The sequence below is a fragment of the Ranitomeya imitator genome, chromosome 4 (assembly GCF_032444005.1).
Source record: "Ranitomeya imitator isolate aRanImi1 chromosome 4, aRanImi1.pri, whole genome shotgun sequence".
Taxonomy (NCBI): Eukaryota; Metazoa; Chordata; class Amphibia; order Anura; family Dendrobatidae; genus Ranitomeya; species Ranitomeya imitator.
The window spans coordinates 489356409-489380514 of NC_091285.1; the positions used below are offsets into that span (position 1 = coordinate 489356409).

Below are 24106 nucleotides of genomic sequence, written 5' to 3' on the forward strand. Positions count from 1 at the left end.
CCAACGATCAGGCCCCTGCTGGGAGATCGTTGGTCACTGAGGAAAGTCCAGAACTGAATTTCGTCGCTGGACTCCCTGCAGACATCGCTGGATCGGCGTGTGTGACACCGATCCAGCGATGTCTTCACTGGTAACCAGGGTAAACATCGGGTTACTAAGCGCAGGGCCGCACTTAGTAACTCGATGTTTACCCTGGTTACCAGCGTAAAAGTAAAAAAAACAAACACTACATACTTACCTACTGTTGTCTGTCCCCGACGCTCTGCTTCTCTGCACTCCTCCTGCACTGGCTGTGAGCGTCGGTCAGCCGGAAAGCAGAGCGGTGACGTCACCGCTCTGTTTTCCGGCCGCTGTGCTCACAGCCAGTGCAGGAGGAGTGCAGAGAAGCAGAGCGCCGGGGACAGACAGCGGTAGGTAAGTATGTAGTGTTTGTTTTTTTTACTTTTACGCTGGTAACCAGGGTAAACATCGGGTTACTAAGCGCGGCCCTGCGCTTAGTAACCCGATGTTTACCCTGGTTACCCGGGGACTTTGGGATCGTTGGTCGCTGGAGAGCTGTCTGTGTGACAGCTGTCCAGCGACCAAACAGCGACGCTGCAGCGATCGACATCGTTGTCGGTATCGCTGCAGCGTCGCTGAGTGTGAAGGTACCTTTAGTCTGTTTCAGTAGGCTCCACAATCATGAGGGACACTGCTGACTTGACAGATGTCCAAAGGCAGAAATTGACACACTCCACAAAGATGCTAAGCCAAAAAGGTCATTGCTAAAGCAGCTGGCTGTTCACAGAGGGTATCCAAGCATATTAATGGAAATTTGAGTGGAAGGATAAAGTGTGGGAGAAAAAGGTGTGCAAGCAACCAAAATAACTGCAGCCTTGAAAGATTGTTAAGAAAAGACCATTCAAGAAATTTGGTGACATTCACAAGGAGTGGACTGCTGCTGGAGTCATAGCTTCAAGAGCTACCACAAATGCACGTATCCAGGACATGGGCTACAAGTGTCGCATTCCTTGTGTCAAGCCACTCATCAATAGACAACGCCAGAAGCGTCTTACCTGGGTCAAGGAGAAAAGAACTGGACTGTTGCTCTGTTGCTTAGTGCTCCAAGGTGTGGTTTCATATGAAAGTAAATTTTGCACTTCATTTGGAAATCAAGGTCCAAGAGTTTGGAGGAAGATTGGAGAGGCACACAATCCAAGCTGCTTGAGGTCTAGTGTGAAGTTTCCACAGTCAGTGATGGTTTGGGGAGCCATGTCATCTGCTGGTGTAGGTCCATTGTGATTTTTTAAGACCAAAGTCAGCGCAGCCATCTACCAGGAAATTTTAGAGCACTTCATGCTTCCCTCTGCCGACAAGCTTTTTAGAGATGGAAATTTAATTCTCCACCATGACTTGGCACCTGTCCACACTGCCAAACGTACCAATACCGTGTTAAAAAACAACAGTATTACTGTGCTTGTTTGGCCAACAAATTTGCCTGACCTTATGCTCATAGAGAATCTATGGGGTATTGTCAAGAGGAAGATAAGAGACACCAGACCCAACAATGCAGATGAGCTGAAGGCTGCTGTCAAAGCAACCTAGGCTTCCATAACACCTCAGCAGTGACACAAGCTGATCCCCTTCATGCCACGCTGCATTGACGCAGTAATTGATGCAAAAGGATTCCTGACCCAGTATTGAATGCATTTTCTGAACATATACTATATTTTAGTAGGCCTATGTTTTGGATTTCAAAATCATTTTTCAAGCTGGGGATATAAAGTATTTTAATTTACTGAGATAATGACTTTTGGGTTTTCATTGGCTGTAAGCCATAATCATCAACATTAACAAAAATAAACACTTGAAATACATCACTCTGTTTATAATGACTCTATCTAATAAATGAGTTTAACTTTTTGTATTGAAGAACTGAAATAAATTAACATTTTGATGATATTCGAATTTTGTGAGAAGCACCTGTATTAGATATGCCATACATAGATAACAAATAGATAATAGATAGATACTGTTTAAGGTTGATGGATAGAATAGATGGACAAACAGACACAGATAGATAGATAGACAGACAGACAGAGAATGAATGGATAGATTAGATACCGTAGATAGAATAGATAAATTAGAAATGGTAAAGCAGACAGCTGTCAGTTGATATTATCAGGATGAGAATACTAGCCTGCAGCCACCCCAGAAGTGGAGCATCATATTAGAGGCACCAATTCTGGCCTTTGCCTTCACTCTTCCCAATTGCCCTGGTCTGTTAGCTATTGGGGTAATGGGCTTGTGGTTAATGGCCGCTGTGACTTGCCAAAAATTACAGCTGGCTTCAAGCCCTGGAGTTAGTAAAGGAGAAGTGTCTATCAAACACCCCCATTGCTAGCCCATTAATAAAAAAACACACATACACACACAAAAAAACCTTTATTTGAATAAATACTCCTAGAGACTTTCCCTGGTTCAACAATTCATAAAAAAAGAAAAAAAAAACAGGTAGCTCCAACGTAGTCCACTGAATCTGATGTAGTCCACAAATGGATACTTGAAAACCATAAAAAGAGAAATAAAAACAAGACACTGTCCATTCTTCACCAATTTATTAGAAAGTAAGGTTCCCACGTGGGTCGGACATAGCCAAGCGCTTCCCTTGATGTTCCCTGATTCCAATGATAAAAGCTTGTGGAGACTTGTTCTGAGTCTTCATAGGCTTTTAGCAATAGCCACTCCCGGATTACGCTGTGCTCTGTGAGATCCAGTGGCTCTGAAGAGCAGTGATGTCAGTAATGTTACGCTCATTAAAATCATTGGGTCTCAGAGGGCATCTTGAAAAGGCAACTCTGAGGGTGCTCATGATTGAGTGGCAGTTCAGGACTGCAGTATTGTTGTGCTGCTGGCCTGAACTACAGTATATGTGTTCTAAGGCTGCCATGTGATGGAGTCTTGCATCTTCAGCATCAGAAGCGCAGTGGTAATGAAGCTAGTTAAGATCAGGAGCTAATGCTGCATTGCGGCAAACTTGGCCTGCCACGTGGCACTTCTTAAAGGCTCTGCTGGGAAGCGTTTGTAAGAACTCTACATGTTCAACCAAGTTGCGGATGCAATGTAGCTGCTTCATATATGTCACAGCACCTCTCAGCTATATTATTAGACAATAATTGCAGATTGCTTGAGCATTGTCAGTCGCTGCAGGATTCTTCATAAACTGCTTGGTTTTATCAATTTGCACGCAATTTGCAATGAGTTTTTAATAATACAGCTGAAAGCTACTGAGACTTCTATAAGGCTTTGTGGGACTCCAGCGATGTAACTGCAGCGCCCCAGAGACCTGGTCGTTGCAGTAATGTCGCCCTGCCGCTAAGGAGGGTGATGTTATGTCTGATTGCACTAAATGAGTTCTCCTGACCAGGTATCACAAGCACACAGTACACTTCACACTCTGGCCACTAGGGGGAGCAAAAGGCACTATGTATTAGGCCACTCCTCACACTGGTAAAACTAGGGGTCGGATAGGAAGTTAGGACAGAACGCAGCCTGGGGAGAGTCCAGGGAGCACCTGTCAGGGGTAAGTTCCTGACAGGGGCCTAGCAGAATGATTAGATAGCAACGGAACCGCACCTGCACTACCTTGTGGTGGTATCCTAAGAAAGGACAAGAAGAGAAGGATATTGTGGACAGTGAGAAACGAGATCAAGCACAAAGGAGAGCCAGTAGGAGTCATGCCCCGAGAACGGCAACTTCCTACTGGGGCGCGTAGCCGGTGACCGGAACACCGAGGAAGTATCTGACTTTATGCCTTACTTCAAATACCGCAGGACAGTTAATTATAGGTTGGCTGTCTACCATACATCACCTAAGCAGACATAGGGGGCAAGCGTGGAGAGGGGCGTCTCTAGGGTCTCAGAATAGCTCCGAGCCTTCCCGTCAAATGGGTGCGTCCTATCCAGATAAACTTGGGGGACGGAAAGAGAGAGAGAATGAGAAAGAACGAGAACAGAAGTTGTGAGGACTATCCCGAATGCTCAGCAGGGAAGAACTACAACACACAGGCGCTAGTGGTAGGCAACGATTTCCACCTGCAAAGGTAACTCTGGATGTGCTTTCGGACCGGCCGGTCTCAGACAGCCCAGTTGACAGTGCTCTGGATTGAGGATCCCGAAGCCTTCAGTAAAAGGTAAAGAGACTGCAACCCTGTGTCCTCGTTATTGACTGCGCCTCACACCATTGCCACCTACACTACCGGGAAGCCCTAGGGACATACTTCACCTGTGGGAAGGTATACCATCTAGCTGCCATCACATCACCCCAGTGGACCCCAAGCAGCGTCGGTCGACCTGACCGAATACCACAGGTGGCATCACGAAACCTTAGCCGACTTTCACCACCCCTTTTATTGGACGCCCCTTAGCAGGGTCATGGATCGGGTCCAGTCACCATGACAACCATAGAACTGAGCCAGAGAGGACTGGTACTGAGTAACCCGCGGCCCTGCGTCTGGGGGCACTCCATAACTCTGCATCAATTACCAAGCTAATGGTAAAAGGGTTGTCCGTGACTTTTATATCGGTGGAGTAGCCTTAGGATGAGGAATCAATATCTGATCAGCGGGGATGCGATACCCTGCAGCCCTGTTGATCAACTGCTCCCGCTGCGAGCGGGTGTTAAATGTGCTCAGTTGTGGAGCTGCACAACACAGTTCCATCTGTTTGAAAGCCATGACCGGGTATTGCATGTCTTCCCTGTATATATAGGGGGCATATATGTAGTACCCAAACATGGCCAAGATTCAGTTGATGGAGCTATGCAGCAACTAAGCACCTCTCGCCTCTACCTGCAATGGGAACAACTGATCGTCAAGGTGTTGCATCCCTAAAGATCATCCTTTTTCCTTATTCTAAGGATAAGTCATCATTGTACAAACCCTGGGCAACCCCTTGGTGTTAATTGAGTGTAGAAATGTACAATCAGAAATGTATGTTAAACATAAGAATTGGAAAGTGAAATCTGGCACATTCCTTATGGGAGAAAAAATATTTGCGCATCTTGAAATCTTATGCGGTACAAAAATACTGTACATGTCATATTGGAGTAATTCCCTTTGGGTAATGGAAGTGGCTACCATGTCACTTTACAATACATTTTCAGGCTGAATAATGTTTTATGGTTTTCGGTTTAAATGAAACTTCAACTTAATTATTCAGCTATACATTTAAATGTCAGATCAGGTTGGAAATAACATGATTGTTTTGCCCCTTTGGGCAATGAATGTTGACTTTGATGATTTTTTTTTTGCTTTGTGTTTAAAAATCTCCAAGGAATGTTATGTTTAATAAGTAATGTATTGTTCTATTTCTTCAGAGCTTGTGTACTTTGGTAATATCTGGATAGATACAAACAGATAGGTATATAGCCATCAGCTCTAACAAATCAAAGCATACACTCAGTAAGACTTTTGAATGTGTCATGTGAACGTGGTATATGGCACCAAGATCTTAGCAGTAAATTATTTAAAGGAGTATTTCCATTTCAAAAACTGATGTCTTCCCTTAGTGGTTGGTGAGGGATCGATTTTTGTAACCTCGCATTATTATTTGTATAGTGCCAGCAAAATCCATAGCATTTTACAGAATTCTGGCATAAAAGCTTTCAAACATTGCAAAATTTAGGCACAGCTGCACCTAAATTTTGCAACTTCTGCTGTCTTCATTCCAGATTCTCCCAGCTCCACCAAAATGGCCGAACCTTGGGCGTGGCGGCCACTGCTCATAAAATTCATGACAAGTGTCAATTTTCATTAAGCCACAATTCTTTGAATTTGTGTCATGGCATGCACAGAGGTGTATGCCACTCATTCGACCCTCCTGATGAATGAAGGGGCATACGCCTCTTCATGAATCAGAAGCGTCTTACCCCAGCAAATCTCTTCATCAAGACTGGCATGATGAAGCAGTCCTGTGGACCTCATTTCTGGGTGAGGTTGGATCACAAGCAATCATTATAATAATAATAATAATAATAATTGCATTTCTATCAAAATGCGAAGGCAGTTGCACTCAATTGTGTTAAAGCATGTCAATGTGAAATACATGAAGTGGGAATTGCCAAATGGCTTTTGAAATTTAGGAAAAATGCATGAGATGTTTAGCACAAAATTTGACCAAATAGTATGAGCCCATCAACCATCATCAAGGTAATCTCATGAATCTGATGGGTCCCTGACCTAATTGCCCAGTGTGAACACTTACCTATGGCTAAGATCTGAATGTATGGGTGAATATAAACACCTCTCTTGGTAAAGCCTACATTTAGGGTATGTGCACACGTCAGGATTTTATGCAGAAATTTCCTGAACAAAACTGGAGATTTTCTGAATAAAATCCACGTGCGTTTTTCTCGCGGTTTTGTCATGGTTCTTGTGCGCTTTGTGTGCAGATTGTTCGCGCTTTTTTCCAGAGCTTCCCAATGCATTAAATAGTGGGAAATCCGCAATGAATCTGCAATGCGTTTTTATCGTGGAAAAATACACAGCATGTGCACAAAAATTGCGGAATGCATTCAAAATGATGGGATGCTTAATGTATGCAATTTTTAATGCGTTTTTGCCATGGAAAACCGCCGGAAAATGCGCAAAAAACACGAACCTGATGTGATTAAATGTAGTTAAAATCACCACATGGTGAAGGGTGGAGTGCTCAGTCAGAAAGCTTAGAATATACAGTAAATAACAAAAAAACTGACCAGCACATCAAGAACTAGTCTAAAGAGGTGCATACCAAAAAAAGCAACTGATATATCAAAATTTGAAAATGGTTGCAGTCAATTGTGTTAAAGCATGTCAATGTGAACTAACATATTCCGCTGCACTTTAGATTTTAAAAGGGACTTGGACAGACAGTAAAAGACATTACTGATGAACCATAATGCATAAATCAACAGATATAGGAGGAGAAAGAGCCCTGCTCGCAAGCTTACAATCTATGAGGAAATAGGGGAGACACGAAAGGTGGATGGTAACAATTGCTTTCATTGTTCTGACCAGCCATAATGTAATAAATCGGGTGTTCATATAAAGCTACATGAACCGGTAACCAACCAGTATGTGTAAAAGTACAGACATAGAGGGCTATTAAATGCATAAAGCATGTGAGAACAAGATACGAGGATCCTGATTATGAAGAAAATGTGAAATGGGCAACACAGGGATAGTTAGATAAATATGTTGAGGCAGTAGGCCAGTCTGAAGAAAAACGTTTTTAGGGCACGCTTAAAACTAGGGTTGAGCGAAACGGGTCGAACATTTTCAAAAGTCGCCGACTTTTGGCTAAATCGGGGTTTCATGAAACCCGATCCGACCCCTGTGCGTGGTCGGCCATGCGGTACGCGACTTTCGCGCCAAAGTCGCGTTTCAATGACGCGAAAAGCGCCATTTCTCAGCCAATGAAGGTAAACGCAGAGTGTGGGCAGCGTGATGACATAGGTCCTGGTCCCCACCATCTTAGAGAAGGGCATTGCAGTGATTGGCTTGCTGTCTGCGACGTCACAGGGGCTATAAAGAGGCGTTCCCGCCGACCGCCATCTTACTGCTGCTGATCTGAGCTTAGGGAGAGGTTGCTGCCGCTTTGTCAGAAGCAGGGATAGCGTTAGGCAGGGTCCATTAACCACAAAACCGCTTGTGCTGCAGCGATTTGCACTGTCCAACACCACCCTCGGTGTGCAGGGACAGTGGAAGTTTTTTTTTTTTTTTTTCCCCTCAGCGCTGTAGCTCATTGGGCTGCCCTAGAAGGCTCCCTGATAGCTGCATTGCTGTGTGTACGCCGCTGTGCAAACCAACTGCTTTTTTCAAAGCACAAATCCTCTTGTTCCTTCCTTTCTGCACAGCTATCTTTTTTGTTTGTCCACACTTTTTATTTCATTTGTGCATCAGTCCACTCCTTATTGCTGCCTGCCATACCTGGCTGAGATTACTGCAGGCAGGGAAATAGTAGCTGCCTGCCATACCTGGCTGAGATTACTGCAGGCAGGGAGATAGTAATTGTAGGACATTCCCTGTTTTTTTTTTTTTTTTTTTTTTTGGTGGGAGATTAAGATTGGCAATTTGGCATTTCTGCTAGAGTGCCATCCCTGTGTGTGCCATCTCTCTCACATAGTGGGCCATAGAAAGCCTTTTCATTTTTCTGTATTTTTTTTTGTGGGGTGTATAAATTCTCCCTGATAAAAATACAGTGGGAGATTAATATTGGCCTTTGGGCTTGTGTGCCAGTCCTGAGTGTGCCATCTCTCTCACAAATAGTGGGCCATAGAAAGCCTATTTTATTTTTTTTTGGGTTTTATAAATTCTCCCTGAAAAAAAGGGAGATTAATATTGGCCTCTGGGCTTGTGTGCCAGTCCTGAGCGTGCCATCTGTGCCAGCCCTGAGCGTGCCATCTCTCTCACAAATAGTGGGCCATAGAAAGCCTATTTAATTTTTTTTTTGGTTTTATAAATTCTCCCTGAAAAAAAGGGAGATTAATATTGGCCTCTGGGCTTGTGTGCCAGTTGTGAGCGTGCCATCTGTGCCAGTCCTGAGCGTGCCATCTCTCTCACAAATAGTGGGCCATAGAAAGCCTATTTAATTTTTTTTTTGGTTTTATAAATTTTCCCTGAAAAAAGGGAGATTAATATTGGCCTCTGGGCTTGTGTGCCAGTTGTGAGCGTGCCATCTGTGCCAGCCCTGAGCGTGCCATCTCTCTCACAAATAGTGGGCCATAGAAAGCCTATTTAATTTTTTTTTTTGGTTTTATAAATTCTCCCTGAAAAAAAGGGAGATTAATATTGGCCTCTGGGGTTGTGTGCCAGTTGTGAGCGTGCCATCTGTGCCAGTCCTGAGCGTGCCATCTCTCTCACAAATAGTGGGCCATAGAAAGCCTATTTAATTTTTTTTTTTGTTTTATAAATTTTCCCTGAAAAAAGGGAGATTAATATTGGCCTCTGGGCTTGTGTGCCAGTTGTGAGCGTGCCATCTGTGCCAGTCCTGAGCGTGCCATCTCTCTCACAAATAGTGGGCCATAGAAAGCCTATTTAATTTTTTTTTTGGTTTTATAAATTTTCCCTGAAAAAAGGGAGATTAATATTGGCCTCTGGGCTTGTGTGCCAGTTGTGAGCGTGCCATCTGTGCCAGTCCTGAGCATGCCATCTCTCTCACAAATAGTGGGCCATAGAAAGCCTATTTAAATATTTTTTTGGTTTTATAAATTCTCCCAGAAAAAAAGGGAGATTAATATTGGCCTCTGGGCTTCTGTGCCAGTCCTGAGCGTGCCATCTGTGCCAGTCCTGAGCGTCCCATCTCTCTCACAAATAGTGGGCCATAGAAAGCCTATTTTTTTTTTTTTTTGGGTTTTAGAAATTCTCCCTGAAAAAAAAAGGGAGATTAATATTGCCCTTTGGGCTTGTGTGCCAGTACTAAGCGTTCCATCTCTCTCTCTCTCTCAGTCAGTGGGCCATAGAACGCCTATTTTTGGTTTTATTTGTTTTCTAAATTCTCCCTGAAAAAATCATTTTATTTTATTTGGTTTCTAAATTCTTCCTGATAAAATCATATTTTTTTTATTATTTTTTTTTCTAAAGTCTCCCTGAAAAAAAAAAAAAAAAACAACCAAATAAAACAGTGGGAGATTAATATTGGCCTTTCTGCTTGTGTGCCAGTCTTGACTCCTGGGTGTGCCATCTCTCTCTCTCTCTCTCTCTCTCTCTCTCTCCAATTGTGGTCCATAGAAAGCCTATATTTTTTTTCCTTGATTTGGGTTCCAAAATCTACCAGAGAAAATAACTACATCAATCATTGGTAGAAAAATATTGGCCTCTGGGTTTGTGTGCCACTCCTGACTCCTGTGTGCGTCATCTCTCAGTCAGTGGGCCATAGAACGCCTATTTTTGTTTTTATTTGTTTTATAAATTCTCCCTGAAAAAATCATTTTATTTTATTTGGTTTCTAAATTCTTCCTGATAAAATCATATTTTTTTTATTATTTTTTTTTCTAAAGTCTCCCTGAAAAAAAAAAAAAAAAAACAACCAAAAAAAACAGTGGGAGATTAATATTGGCCTTTCTGCTTGTGTGCCAGTCTTGACTCCTGGGTGTGCCATCTCTCTCTCTCTCTCTCTCTCTCTCTCTCTCTCCAATTGTGGTCCATAGAAAGCCTATATTTTTTTTCCTTGATTTGGGTTCCAAAATCTACCAGAGAAAATAACTACATCAATCATTGGTAGAAAAATATTGGCCTCTGGGCTTGTGTGCCACTCCTGACTCCTGTGTGCGTCATCTCTCAGTCAGTGGGCCATAGAACGCCTATTTTTGTTTTTATTTGTTTTATAAATTCTCCATGAAAAAATCATTTTATTTTATTTGGTTTCTAAATTCTTCCTGATAAAATCATATTTTTTTTATTATTTTTTTTTCTAAAGTCTCCCTGAAAAAAAAAAAAAAAAAAACAACCAAAAAAAAACAGTGGGAGATTAATATTGGCCTTTCTGCTTGTGTGCCAGTCTTGACTCCTGGGTGTGCCATCTCTCTCTCTCTCTCTCTCTCTCTCCAATTGTGGTCCATAGAAAGCCTATATTTTTTTTCCTTGATTTGGGTTCCAAAATCTACCAGAGAAAATAACTACATCAATCATTGGTAGAAAAATATTGGCCTCTGGGCTTGTGTGCCACTCCTGATTCCTGTGTGCGTCATCTCTCACTCAGTGGCCCATAGAAAGCATATAGTTTGTTACATTTGTTTTCTAAATTCTCCCTGCAAAAATCTATTTTTTTTTTTTTTGGGGGTTTCTAAAGTGTTCCTGAAAAAAATAAAAATAAAAAAAAAATAATAGTGTGACATTAATATTAACATTTGTGCTTCAGTGACAGTCCTGCGTGTGGGGCATCTCTCTAATTTGCAGCCACCAAAAAAAGAGTGTGTAACATTGGGCCTGATTTTCGCTGTGGTCTCACCAACCTGTAAAGGGGTAGCTAAATCATACTGAAGTTATAGCTCACCGTGTAAGTTGTGTGACTGCAACAAATAACGTTAGTTTGGTTACGTTTTTAAAACAATGAGGAAGTCTAGTGGAAGAGGTCGTGGCCGGGGGCGTTCATTGTCAGCTGGTAATGAGGGTAGTGGTAGTGGTGGAGCATCAGGTGGTCGTGGGGAAAAAAATATTGCACCTAAGTCTGGAGCTGTGGAGCCAGGTTCGTCGTCCGGCTACACAAGGCCTCGAACGCTCCCTTTTCTGGGATTAGGAAAACCGCTTTTAAAGCCGGAGCAGCAAGAGCAAGTTTTGGCTTATCTTGCTGACTCAGCCTCTAGCTCTTTTGCCTCCTCTCGTGAAACTGGTAAAAGTAAAAGCAGCGCGTCGTTAGTGGATGTTCACGGTCAGGGACAAGTCACTTCCTTGTCCTCTTCAGCAAAAACAACAACAGAGAAGAATGCAGCAGGCGACACAACGGGTTACTCCATGGAGCTCTTTACACATACCGTCCCTGGCTTAGAAAGTGAAGCAGTTAACAGTCCATGCCCATTACAAATTGAATCTGACATGGAGTGCACTGACGCACAGCCACAGCCAGACTACTATGCTGGTCCTTTGACTCAGACCACAACATTGCCCTCGCAGGGTGCTGATCAAGAATCAGACCCTGATGAGACTATGTTGCCCCATCACGAACGCTATACCACCGAACGACACGGTGACACAGACGAAGTTGCGCAGGAGGTACAAGAAGAGTTATTAGATGACCCAGTTCTTGACCCCGATTGGCAGCCATTGGGGGAACAGGGTGCAGGCGGCAGCAGTTCTGAAGCAGAGGAGGAGGAGGGGCCGCAGCAGGCATCAACATCGCCACAGGTTCCATCTGCCGGGCCCGTATCTTGCCCAAAACGCGTGGCAAAGCCAAAACCTGGTGGAGGACAGCGTGGCCATCCGGTTAAAGCTCAGTCTGCAATGCCTGAAAAGGTATCCGATGCTAGAAAGAGTGCAGTCTGGCATTTTTTTAAACAACATCCAATTGATCAGCGCAAAGTCATCTGTCAAAAATGTTCTACTTCCTTAAGCAGAGGTCAGAATCTGAAAAGTCTCAATACTAGTTGCATGCATAGACATTTAACCACCATGCATTTGAAAGCTTGGACTAACTACCAAACGTCCCTTAAGGTTGTTGCACCCTCGGCCAATGAAGCTAGTCATCAACGCAACATCCCTTCCGGCAGTGTAGGACCACCATTTAGCGCACCACCTGCTGTATCTGTGCAGGTATCTTTGCCAGGCCAAAGCAGTCAGGGTCAGGGAATCACCAGTTTCGTAGTAGGAAACACTGCATCTAGGGCACCGGCGGCAACAATACCATCTCCCACCGTCTCTCAGTCTGCCATGTCCACCGGCACCCCCGCTAGTTCCACGATCTCCAGCTCTCCAGTCCAGCTCACCCTACATGAGACTATGGTTAGAAAAAGGAAATACTTAGCCTCGCATCCGCGTACACAGGGTTTGAACGCCCACATAGCTAGACTAATCTCGTTAGAGATGATGCCCTACCGGTTAGTTGAAAGCGAAGCTTTCAAAGACCTGATGGACTACGCTGTACCACGCTACGAGCTACCCAGTCGACACTTTTTTTCCAGAAAAGCCATCCCAGCCCTCCACCAGCATGTTAAAGAGCGCATCGTCCATGCACTCAGGCAATCTGTGAGCACAAAGGTGCACCTGACAACAGATGCATGGACCAGTAGGCATGGCCAGGGATGTTACGTGTCCATCACGGCACACTGGGTAAATGTGGTGGATTCAGGGTCCACAGGGGACAGCAAGTTTGGGACAGTTCTGCCTAGCCCACGGTCTAGTAAACAGTTGTCTGTAGCCGTTCGCACCCCCTCCTCCTCCTCCTCCTCCTCGTCCTCCTGCAGAAGCAAGAGCTCGTCCACAGACCGCAGTCGCACAAACACTCCATCCGCACCTGCCACTGTTGCACACCAGGTCTCCCATTATGGGGCAGCTACTGGCATACGTCAGCAGGCTGTATTGGCTATGAAGTGTTTGGGCGACAATAGACACACCGCGGAAGTTCTGTCCGAGTTCTTGCAGCAAGAAACGCAGTCGTGGCTGGGCACTGTAGATCTTGAGGCAGGCAAGGTAGTGAGTGATAACGGAAGGAATTTCATGGCTGCCATCTCCCTTTCCCAAATGAAACACATTCCTTGCCTGGCTCACACCTTAAACCTGGTGGTGCAGTGCTTCCTGAAAAGTTATCCGGGGTTATCCGACCTGCTCCTCAAAGTGCGTGGACTTTGCGCACATATCCGCCGTTCGCCTGTACACTCCAGCCGTATGCAGACCTATCAGCGTTCTTTGAACCTTCCCCAGCATCGCCTAATCATAGACGTTGCAACAAGGTGGAACTCAACACTGCACATGCTTCAGAGACTGTGCGAACAGAGGCGGGCTGTTATGTTTTTGTGGGAGGATACACATACACGGGCAGGCAGTAGGATGGCAGACATGGAGTTGTCAGGTGTGCAGTGGTCGAAGATTCAAGACATGTGTCAAGTCCTTCAGTGTTTTGAGGAATGCACACGGCTGGTTAGTGCAGACAACGCCATAATAAGCATGAGCATCCCCCTAATGCGTCTGCTGATGCAAAGTTTGACGCACATAAAGGATCAGGCGTCTGCACCAGAGGAAGAGGAAAGCCTTGATGACAGTCAGCGATTGTCTGGTCAGGGCAGTGTACATGACGAGGTACCGGGCGAAGAGGAGGTGGAGGATGAGGAGGATGATGGGGATGAGTATATTTTTAATGAGGAAGCTTTCCCGGGGGCACGGGAAATTGGTGGCGTGGCAAGGCCGGGTTCTGGTTTTTTGAGGGACACAAGTGACGTAGATTTGCCTGCAACTGCCCCTCAACCAAGCACAACCGCAGATTTGACAACGGGAACTTTGGCCCACATGGCGGATTATGCCTTGCGTATCCTCAAAAGGGACACACGCATTACAAAAATGATGAACGATGACGATTACTGGTTGGCCTGCCTCCTTGATCCTCGCTATAAAGGCAAATTGCAAAATATTATGCCACATGAGAACTTGGAACTAATATTAGCAACAAAACAATCAACTCTTGTTGACCGTTTGCTTCTGGCATTCCCTGCACACAGCGCCCGTGATCGTTCTCACACGAGCTCCAGGGGCCAGCAGACCAGAGGTGTTAGAGGGGCAGAAATCAGAAGTGGCGTTGGCCAGAGGGGTTTTCTGACCAGGTTGTGGAGTGATTTTTCTATGACCGCAGACAGGACAGGTACTGCAGCATCAATTCAAAGTGACAGGAGACAACATTTGTCCAGTATGGTTCCAAACTATTTTTCATCCCTTATCGACGCTCTCCCTCAACCGTCATTCCCATTTGATTACTGGGCATCCAAATTAGACACCTGGCCAGAATTGGCAGAATATGCATTGCAGGAGCTTGCTTGCCCGGCAGCTAGTGTCCTATCAGAAAGAGTATTCAGTGCTGCAGGTTCAATACTAACAGAAAAAAGGACTCGTCTGGCTACCCAAAATGTAGATGATCTAACCTTCATTAAAATGAACCACAACTGGATTTCAAAATCTTTTGCCCCACCCTGCCCGGCTGACACCTAGCTTTCCTATGAAAAGGTCTTGCCTGTGGACTATTCTGAATGACTTTTCCAATCTCGTAATTTTCTTCACCTGATTGTCCAGCATACGACATGTTTCCACCTCACGAAATGGCCAAACTCCCCACACGGGGCCGTGCTATCGCCACTTTGCGCTTGGACCCTTGAGAGTGCTGTTTGTCTGAAGAGGTGGGTGTGGCCGCTTTTGGTCGACGGCACTGCCACTGGGTCCCTCATAGTACAATAAAGTGTCTCTGGCGGTGGTGGTGCGCACCCAACGTCAGACACACCGTTGTAATATGAGGGGCCCTGTGCCTGTACCGCCGGCCACAAGACAGTTCCCCCCCCCAGCTCAAACAGTGCTCTACCACTAGCAAAATTATCTCTCACAGCTTCACCAATGTGTAGTCTAGGCGCTGACATCCTTCAATGCCTGGCACTGACAAAACCATTGTTTTGACATTTTTGTTATGTTAGGCCTTCGAAGCCTGTCTGCGGTCCCTTCTTTCTACAACTACTACACTGACCAGGCCACTGCTGGCCGTGTTACCCTGGAACCAATTTAAAAGTGCCTACAGTCAGCCCAATTTTGTTATGTTAGGCCTTCGAAGACTGTCTGCCGTCACTCCTTCCACTAGACTTCCACTGACCAGACCACTGCTGCCCGTGTACCCCTGGAACCAATTTAAAAGTGCCTACAGCCAGCCCAAGTTTGTTATGTTAGGCCTTCGAAGCCTGTCTGCGGTCACTCCTTCCACTAGACTTCCACAGACCAGACCACTGCTGCCCGTGTACCCCTGGAACCAATTTAAAAGTGCCTACAGCCAGCCCAAGTTTGTTATGTTAGGCCTTGGAAGCCTGTCTGCGGTCACTCCTTCCACTAGACTTCCACTGACCAGACCACTGCTGCCCATGTACCCCTGGAACCAATTTAAAAGTGCCTACAGCCAGCCCAAGTTTGTTATGTTAGGCCTTGGAAGCCTGTCTGCGGTCACTCCTTCCACTAGACTTCCACTGACCAGACCACTGCTGCCCGTGTACCCCTGGAACCAATTTAAAAGTGCCTACAGCCAGCCCAAGTTTGTTATGTTAGGCCTTCGAAGCCTGTCTGCGTCCCGTTCTTTCAACTACAACTACACTGACCAGGCCACTGATGGCCGTGTTCCCCTGGAACCAATTTTAACTTGCCTACAGCCAGCCCTATGTTATTATGTTAGGCCTTCGAAGCCTGTCTGCGTCCCGTTCTTTCAACTACAACTACACTGACCAGGCCACTGATGGCCGTGTTCCCCTGGAACCAATTTTAACTTGCCTACAGCCAGCCCAATGTTAGGCCTTTGATGCCTGTCTGCCGTCACTCCTTCCACTAGGCCTCCACTGACCTGTCTATTGCTGCCCGTGTACCCCTTGAACCAACATCATTAAATATAAAAAAAATTAATTTGATTATAAAAAATAAGATCGTGTTGAGATCTCAAATGCAGACATTTTAACAATCAAAACAAACACACAACAAATATCTGGAACTGTACTACAAAGGTCCAACAGCTACAATTTCTTTCTCCTGCAAGAAGTTAACTGAAAGTTTTTTGGAGTTGTTAACACAGATATGGCATCCACCGAGTGTTGTCCTGTCGCGTCTCCTTTAAATTATTTCCAATAAGATGTTAAACTATTAATTTAATAAAATCAATAATTAAAAAAATAATTGAGTAAGTCAAAAGCACATTGCAAATAAACATTAATTACAAATCAAGAAGCATGGCGCGTCCGAGGGTGAGTAGATACCGAATAAGAATATAATCACCCTCGGACGCGCAATGCTTATTTAAAACAGCCTTCCTTCCTAAGAATCAGCCCTTCCGTGGTGTAGAGAGAGGTTGTGTTACACTCCAAGGTGTTCCCCAGGTTGCCTTTCCTGAGCTTCGATCTTCCGGCTCTCGTTTAGTAGCTGTTGGAAACTACGCTGCATTAGGCCTACTAATTTGGTATGGGGTGTAGAGACAGGTTGTGTTACACTCCAAGGTTTTCACCAGGTTGCCTTTCCTGAGCTTCGATCTTCATGCTCTCGTTTAGTAGTTGTAGAAAAGTACGCTGCATTAGGCCTACAAAATGGGTATGGGGTGGAGAGAGATGGTGTGTTACACTCCAAGGTGTTCCCCAGGTTGCCTTTCCTGAGCTTCGATCTTCATGCTCTCGTTTAGTAGGTGTCGGAAAGTAGGCTGCATTAGGCCTACAAATTGGGTATGGGGTGGAGACAGATGGTGTGTTACACTCCAAGGTGTTCCCCAGGTTTCCTTGCCATTGCTTCGGTCTTCCGACTCTCGTTTAGTAGTTGTAGAAAAGTACACAGCATTAGGCCTACAAAATGGGTATGGGGTGGAGAGAGATGGTGTGTTACACTCCAAGGTGTTCCCCAGGTTGCCTTTCCTGAGCTTCGATCTTCATGCTCTCGTTTAGTAGGTGTCGGAAAGTAGGCTGCATTAGGCCTAAAAAATGGGGAATGGGGTGGAGAGAGATGGTGTGTTACACTCCAAGGTGTTCCCCAGGTTTCCTTGCCATTGCTTCGGTCTTCCGACTCTCGTTTAGTAGTTGTAGAAAACTACACTGCATTAGGCCTAAAAAATGGGTATGGGGTGGAGAGAGATGGTGTGTTACACTCCAAGGTGTTCCCCAGGTTGCCTTTCCTGAGCTTCGATCTTCATGCTCTCGTTTAGTAGGTGTCGGAAAGTAGGCTGCATTAGGCCTACAAATTGGGTATGGGGTGGAGAGAGATGGTGTGTTACACTCCAAGGTGTTCCCCAGGTTGCCTTTCCTGAGCTTCGATCTTCATGCTCTCGTTTAGTAGGTGTCGGAAAGTAGGCTGCATTAGGCCTACAAATTGGGTATGGGGTGGAGAGAGATGGTGTGTTACACTCCAAGGTGTTCCCCAGGTCGCCTTTCCTGAGCTTCGATCTTCATGCTCTCGTTTAGTAGGTGTCGGAAAGTAGGCTGCATTAGGCCTACAAATTGGGTATGGGGTGGAGAGAGATGGTGTGTTACACTCCAAGGTGTTCCCCAGGTTTCCTTGCCATTGCTTCGGTCTTCCGACTCTCGTTTAGTAGTTGTAGAAAAGTACACAGCATTAGGCCTACAAAATGGGTATGGGGTGGAGAGAGATGGTGTGTTACACTCCAAGGTGTTCCCCAGGTTGCCTTTCCTGAGCTTCGATCTTCATGCTCTCGTTTAGTAGGTGTCGGAAAGTAGGCTGCATTAGGCCTAAAAAATGGGGAATGGGGTGGAGAGAGATGGTGTGTTACACTCCAAGGTGTTCCCCAGGTTTCCTTGCCAGTGCTTCGGTCTTCCAACTCTCGTTTAGTAGTTGTAGAAAAGTACACTGCATTAGGCCTAAAAAATGGGTATGGGGTGGAGAGAGATGGTGTGTTACACTCCAAGGTGTTCCCCAGGTTGCCTTTCCTGAACTTCGATCTTCATGCTCTCGTTTAGTAGGTGTCGGAAAGTAGGCTGCATTAGGCCTACAAATTGGGTATGGGGTGGAGAGAGATGGTGTGTTACACTCCAAGGTGTTCCCCAGGTTTCCTTGCCATTGCTTCGGTCTTCCGACTCTCGTTTAGTAGTTGTAGAAAAGTACACAGCATTAGGCCTACAAAATGGGTATGGGGTGGAGAGAGATGGTGTGTTACACTCCAAGGTGTTCCCCAGGTTGCCTTTCCTGAGCTTCTATCTTCAGGCTCTCATTAAATTGTGGTTAAATGGAACAACTGCATTTGGCGTACTAGTTGGTTTGGGGCCTACTATCGGTGTCTGCCACTCCTTGCTGTTCTCCTGGTTTCCTGTCCTGAAATTCCATTTTCAGCCTCTCGTTAAGTAGTTGTTAATGTTAGACTGCATTTGGCCTACTAGTTGGGTTGGGGCCTACTATCGGTGTCTGCCACTCCTTGCTGTTCTCCTCCACTGAACAAAGCTGTGCCGCCTGTTTACTACGGTTGCCAATTTTGAACTGCATTTCGACTACTTACTGATTTGGCCCTACTCTCTGTGTCAGCCTCTCATTCCAGTTGTCCTCCACTGCAATGCCCCCTGGTTATTCCTGTGTTACCAATTTTGAACTGCATTTAGCCCACTTTCTTCTTTGGGCCTATATCTGTGTTTCCACTTCATCGTGCCCATTGCCCAGCCAGTGATAGATGAGTCTGCTGGTACATTGACCCATAACGCAACATTCCCCGTGCACGCTACACAACAACATTGTGACCCTGCTGAAAGTCAGGTTGCTCTTCCCGCATACCATACCACCTTACACGGGGACAAAGAGGAAGGTGCAGATGAAAGTGCAGGTTCCTTCATCAGGTGGGGGGAGGAATACTAGTTGGCGACGTCACTGGCACAGGGCCTCTCATAGTACGCAAAAGTGTTGCTGCCGGTGGGAGGCGCCCCCGCCGTGCAAACACACCGCTGTACTTTGAGGGGCCCTGTGCCAGTGCCAATGCCAACGAGTGGGCCCCCCCTGCTTGCTCAGGTTCACAGCACTTGCAAAGTTGAAATACTTACCTCTCCCTGCTCCACTGCCGTGACGTGGTCCAGATTTCCTGGGCCCACTAATTACTTGAACCAGCCCTACCCCCCACAACTTTAGCCAAATGACCCCCAATTTCAAATGCCTTCCAATTATTATAAGGTAAATTACGCTTGACAAGCTTCATTAAGAAGAATGGATGGTTTTGACATTAAAATGGGTACTCTAGGTGTTTTCCTGGCCCCCACTCACTGCCGACTATGCTGCCCCATTGACTTGCATTGGGTTTCGTGTTTCGGTCGATCCCGACTTTACGTCATAATCGGCCGATTTCACTCGACCCAACTTTGGACATAGTCGGGTTTCGCAAAACCCGGCTCGACTCTAAAAAGGTCAAGGTCGCTCAACTCTACTTAAAACTATGGGTATTGGGGATTAATCAAATTATCCTGGGTGGTGCATTCCAAAGAATTGGCACATCACGCAAGAAGTTTTGGAGATAGAAGTGGGAGGTTCTGATTATTGAGTATGTTAACCTTAGGTCATTAGCAGAATGGAGGGCACGGTTAGGGTGGTAGACTGAGATGAGGGAGAAGATGTAGGGTGGTGCTGAACCATGGAGTGCTTTGTGGGTGAGAGTGATAAGTTCATGTTGAACTCTGGAGTGGATGGGTAACCAGTGCAATGATTGGCACAAGATAAAGACATCGGTGTAACTGTTGATGAAGAATATGATCCTGGCTGCAGCATTCCAGACAGATTGGAGAGGGGAGAGTTTGGTAAGAGGTCAGAACGAATAAGAGCCACAATAACAGTTTTTGCAGAGTCGAAAGTAAGAAAAGGTTGAATTTTAGAAATGTTTTTGAGGTGTAGATAACAAGAATGAGCCAGTGTCGGTGGTAAATGAAAGATCTGAATCAAGTAGGGCCGTAAGACAGCGGGCATGTTGCTGAGGAGTAATGGTAGAACCACACATGGAAATTGCAATGTCGGGCATACGTAAGTTAGTTGAGGGAGGAAACACAAGGTGTTCAGTTTTTGATAGGTTCATTTTCAGATAGAGAGAGGACAAGATGTTGGAGACAGCAGTAAGACAATCACTGGTGTTTTGTAATAATGCAGGCGTGATGTCAGGAGTAGAGGCAGGTGCGGACTGGGACTGAAATTCAGCCCTGGCAATTGCAATCACATAGGCCCATGTTCCCTTTTCCAAGCACCAGATGGGATATATTACTTATCTTACTCTGGATGGAGGAAAGGAAGATTTACTACAAGACCAATATTTCTAATGATACCTGTGGCCTGCTGGGGTAAGTGACGGAGTCAGCGACTTTGTGCTCCATCACAACTGTTAACAGTATGGCTGTCTTGAGAACACTGATTCTGTTAACAACATAGCAGACAAGGCAGCCCACAACCAGACAGGCCCTTCTAGCATTTGTCAGATGGCCAGTCCGGCCTTGAGAAAAGGTGTATAATTTGGTTTCATCAATGTAGAGAAACTAAATCTACTGATTGTTTGTCCAATAGGGGCAGTATACAAGCAATACCATATACTACCAGTATGCCATTAGTTAATTAGATGAAAACACTTCTTTTATGACCTGTAAGCTGCATGATAGAGCCTCCAGAGATTGGGGTTGGCAGAAAACTCTTTCAGCAAGGTGATAAATCCTTTCAGGCTGCAAAAATGATGGGAGATAGGGATCTTGACATTTGCGGATCGTGGCAAAAAGACATTTCTTACATGTGAGTATTCTGAAAATAAACTATAACTGTTTAAGTGCGGAATACTCTTACAAAATTAGTACTGAATGGGGTTGAAAAAGTAAATGAATCGCAATTTCTCAGTAACTTTTTAAACTGAAATAATTATCTTGACTTGTCTACTCTAATGCATTGTTCATGGGCAAATGCCAGGACTAGAGATGTATGAATATATCCGAGTGGAATTTAATTCTACTTGAATTTTACAAAAACCTGCATTCACCAAAATACAGATTTATTGTGAATCGCTTTTCCGTGTATTCAGCAACAAATAGTGGCAGCTGGCTTCTGGCTTTTGTACATTAAAATGCCTTCAAAAGGTAAAAAAACTTAAAAAAATAATTCTTATATTCACTTTACAACTCATCTCTCTGCTCCCTTTGCTCCTCACTCCCACTCTTTTGGTCCTTGTTGTATCTTTTGATTCCTGCTATTTTATTAAGGGACATTACATTTGTTTAGAATAATTTCTCCGAGAATTGAATTTCCCAGAAAAATATATGCAAACAGGAACGTTTTAATTTTGCCTGATCCACCAGTCTCTAGTCAGAAGCGTTGTATATCAGATTGGGCATGTTTGTGTGGTCTTATCACGAAAATTAAAATGATACCTTTGGTGCTTGTAGAGGAAAAAACGTAGGGGACATTTTGGCTGAGGCTGAGGACTACCTTTATGGGCTGCAAAACCACTATGTAAAGATGCATATAAATTAAAGGAAAATCCTATTTATCCAGTTGTGTGTGTGTATGCTGTCATAATAAAATATTTAGATTTGAGAGTCCTCAGTGGTTGATACCTTTTAATGGCAAACTGAAAAGATGGTAACAAATTTGCAAGCTACTGGCACAAAGATATATATCTTTCCTGCTGTCATAATAAAAATTTGAAAGGAGCCTAAAGTCCCCCATACACATTAGACTAATTTCGGCTGAACGCTCTGATATCAAAGGGTTTGACCGACACTCTAACGGGTCAAGTCATTAATGGAGGCCTTAGAAAACTGATTTTCGGAGGAGTAAGAGTTGTGGCATGTTCGATTTTGGACCGCTGATCCTTTCGTTCTCCCAGAGATATGTTTAGTGGTGGCTCTCTCATAACCACAAGACCATTCAACTAAATGATCACTCCTGTCAATGGAGAGCCAGCCAGACAACCACATAATTTGTATGACGTGTGTTAGTCTTATTATGTTTACAGGTTCACACTCTACATTAAGAGTTGGAATTAGCCAACCTTAACGACCTCTCCCCCCAGCCCCGTTGTATAGCCACTTATGTCTGATTGACAAATATGCAAGGATGCACAGTGTTTTACATGAAGGATGTTGAATTGTTTAAATGGAGGCTCAATGAAGGCGTAAAATATTTGACGCTTTTATGCATCATTTAGCCACTTATGATTTTATTGCCTTTTTATTGAATGTATTTTGTTTTCAGACGTAACGTCGGCTCCTTTTTATTTCTAGTCCCTGATGCTTCAGCAAAAAACGAAAAAGTAGTAAACTTCCAAGAGCCAGAATCCATCATGGACAAGAGTGGACTGGAGGACCCAGATAGTCCAGGTAAGTAAGAATTGGACAAAACATGCTATTAATTATCCTTCCTCATAAAACGCATCAGTCTAATACCTTTTTAGCAGCTACTGCAGCAAATTAGTAATCACCTCTAATGGTCAAGCAGCACAGAGATTATTCATTTTGCTCTTTCATCAAGAATTCACGTCTCAGATTGGCCAAAGGCTTTATGACTTGAAAAGAAAGCTGACACGACCACTTCATTATAATTAGTTTTAGACTGAAGTCTTTTTTTAAATATATGTGCAGGGTCCAACCTCTGAGCGTATGCTCGCCGAGCGTGTCTGAGTAAAGAGCTGATTTTAGAGAGGCTGACATAAGCATACTGGCCATACGGAGCTTTCATTAATCTGAAGTCTGACCTATGCACATTTCTTGTCACATTTTACCATTTTTATCTTTTCAGTGCACAAAAAAATATGTCTTCCTAAATACTATAGTTTTTGGATGGTTTTGTATCGTTGTGTAGCGGCAAGTATTTCATTATTTTGCGCCCTGTCATTGCAATTTATTTTTCGCCACGTTTAATTGCCCCTAATATCTCGCAACTATGTGATCTCAAATCCGTGATTCATCCCCTCTGCTGTCTGTCAGCTTAGTTAAGAAATTTCAAAGTCTTGTAGCTGTGTTGACAGGGGGCAGCTGATGGTAGTCACCTGACCGGTCCCCAAGGAAAAGGGCTGAGATTTCATCTTTGTGCAGCCTGCTACTTTACACAGTCATGTTTCCGCACATTTATGATGCAGTTTGCTCATCAGCTGCATCAAACGGTGCCGCGATCAACACGTCCCCTTCTTTTTTAAGCATTTTTAAGTACCCAAGCATCAGGTTATATGGTTATTAGACGTGTGCATTCTCCATGTAGTGTCGCCGGCATTGCTTTGCGCATCTCAAAGTGATCAAACGAACAATTGGGACTTCAGTATGAGAACCCATTGGACCAAATGCAAGCACCGACATCAGTCATATCTTTGGTGTATACATATATATATATAAATATATATACATAATAGATATGCTATAGGTTTTCTAAAAATCAATAATGAGTGATCTCTGAAATCGGCATGAAAGGAGCATGAACAACCAACTGTGAGTGCTAGAACCCAAATGGTAATTAACAAATTAATTCCCTATGATACACAGAATAATTAGATTACTAGATATATATGGTAATACATCTAGTAATTTAATTACTAACATTTAATTATTCTGCATATCATAAGGAATTAATTTGTTAATTTCCATTGGGGTTCAAGCACGGTTTTGGTTGTCTATGCTCCTTTCATGCCAATTTCAGAAATCACTCATTATTGATTTTTTTTTTAGAAAACCTATAGTAGTGTTCCCCAACTCCAGCCCTCAAGGGCCTCCAACAGGTCATGTATTCAGGATTTCCTTACTATTGCACAGGTGATGGATTTCTTGCCTTTCCAGGTAATGCAATTACTGTATCACCTGTCCAATACTAAGTCCTATAGCATATCTCTTTCATTGGATTATTACTATATCACATATAAAGTTACATATTTGATTAATTTATCTTTTTTTTAATGTCCTGAAAATGTAATATCTATACATTTCCGTGACCCTGAAATGACTAAAGCCC

The 24106-nt window shown here is 44.3% G+C and overlaps 1 protein-coding gene across 2 annotated transcripts in view; it reads left to right on the forward strand.

The window, feature by feature from the left end:
• The window catches only part of WDR72 (WD repeat domain 72), a 565895-nt gene that overhangs the window by 502437 nt on the left and 39352 nt on the right, over positions 1–24106 (forward strand). For both annotated transcript variants that reach the window (XM_069765969.1, XM_069765968.1), the window contains one exon: positions 22393–22488. In XM_069765969.1, coding sequence (XP_069622070.1) covers positions 22393–22488 — 96 coding nt within the window. The remainder of the gene's footprint in view (positions 1–22392; positions 22489–24106) is intronic.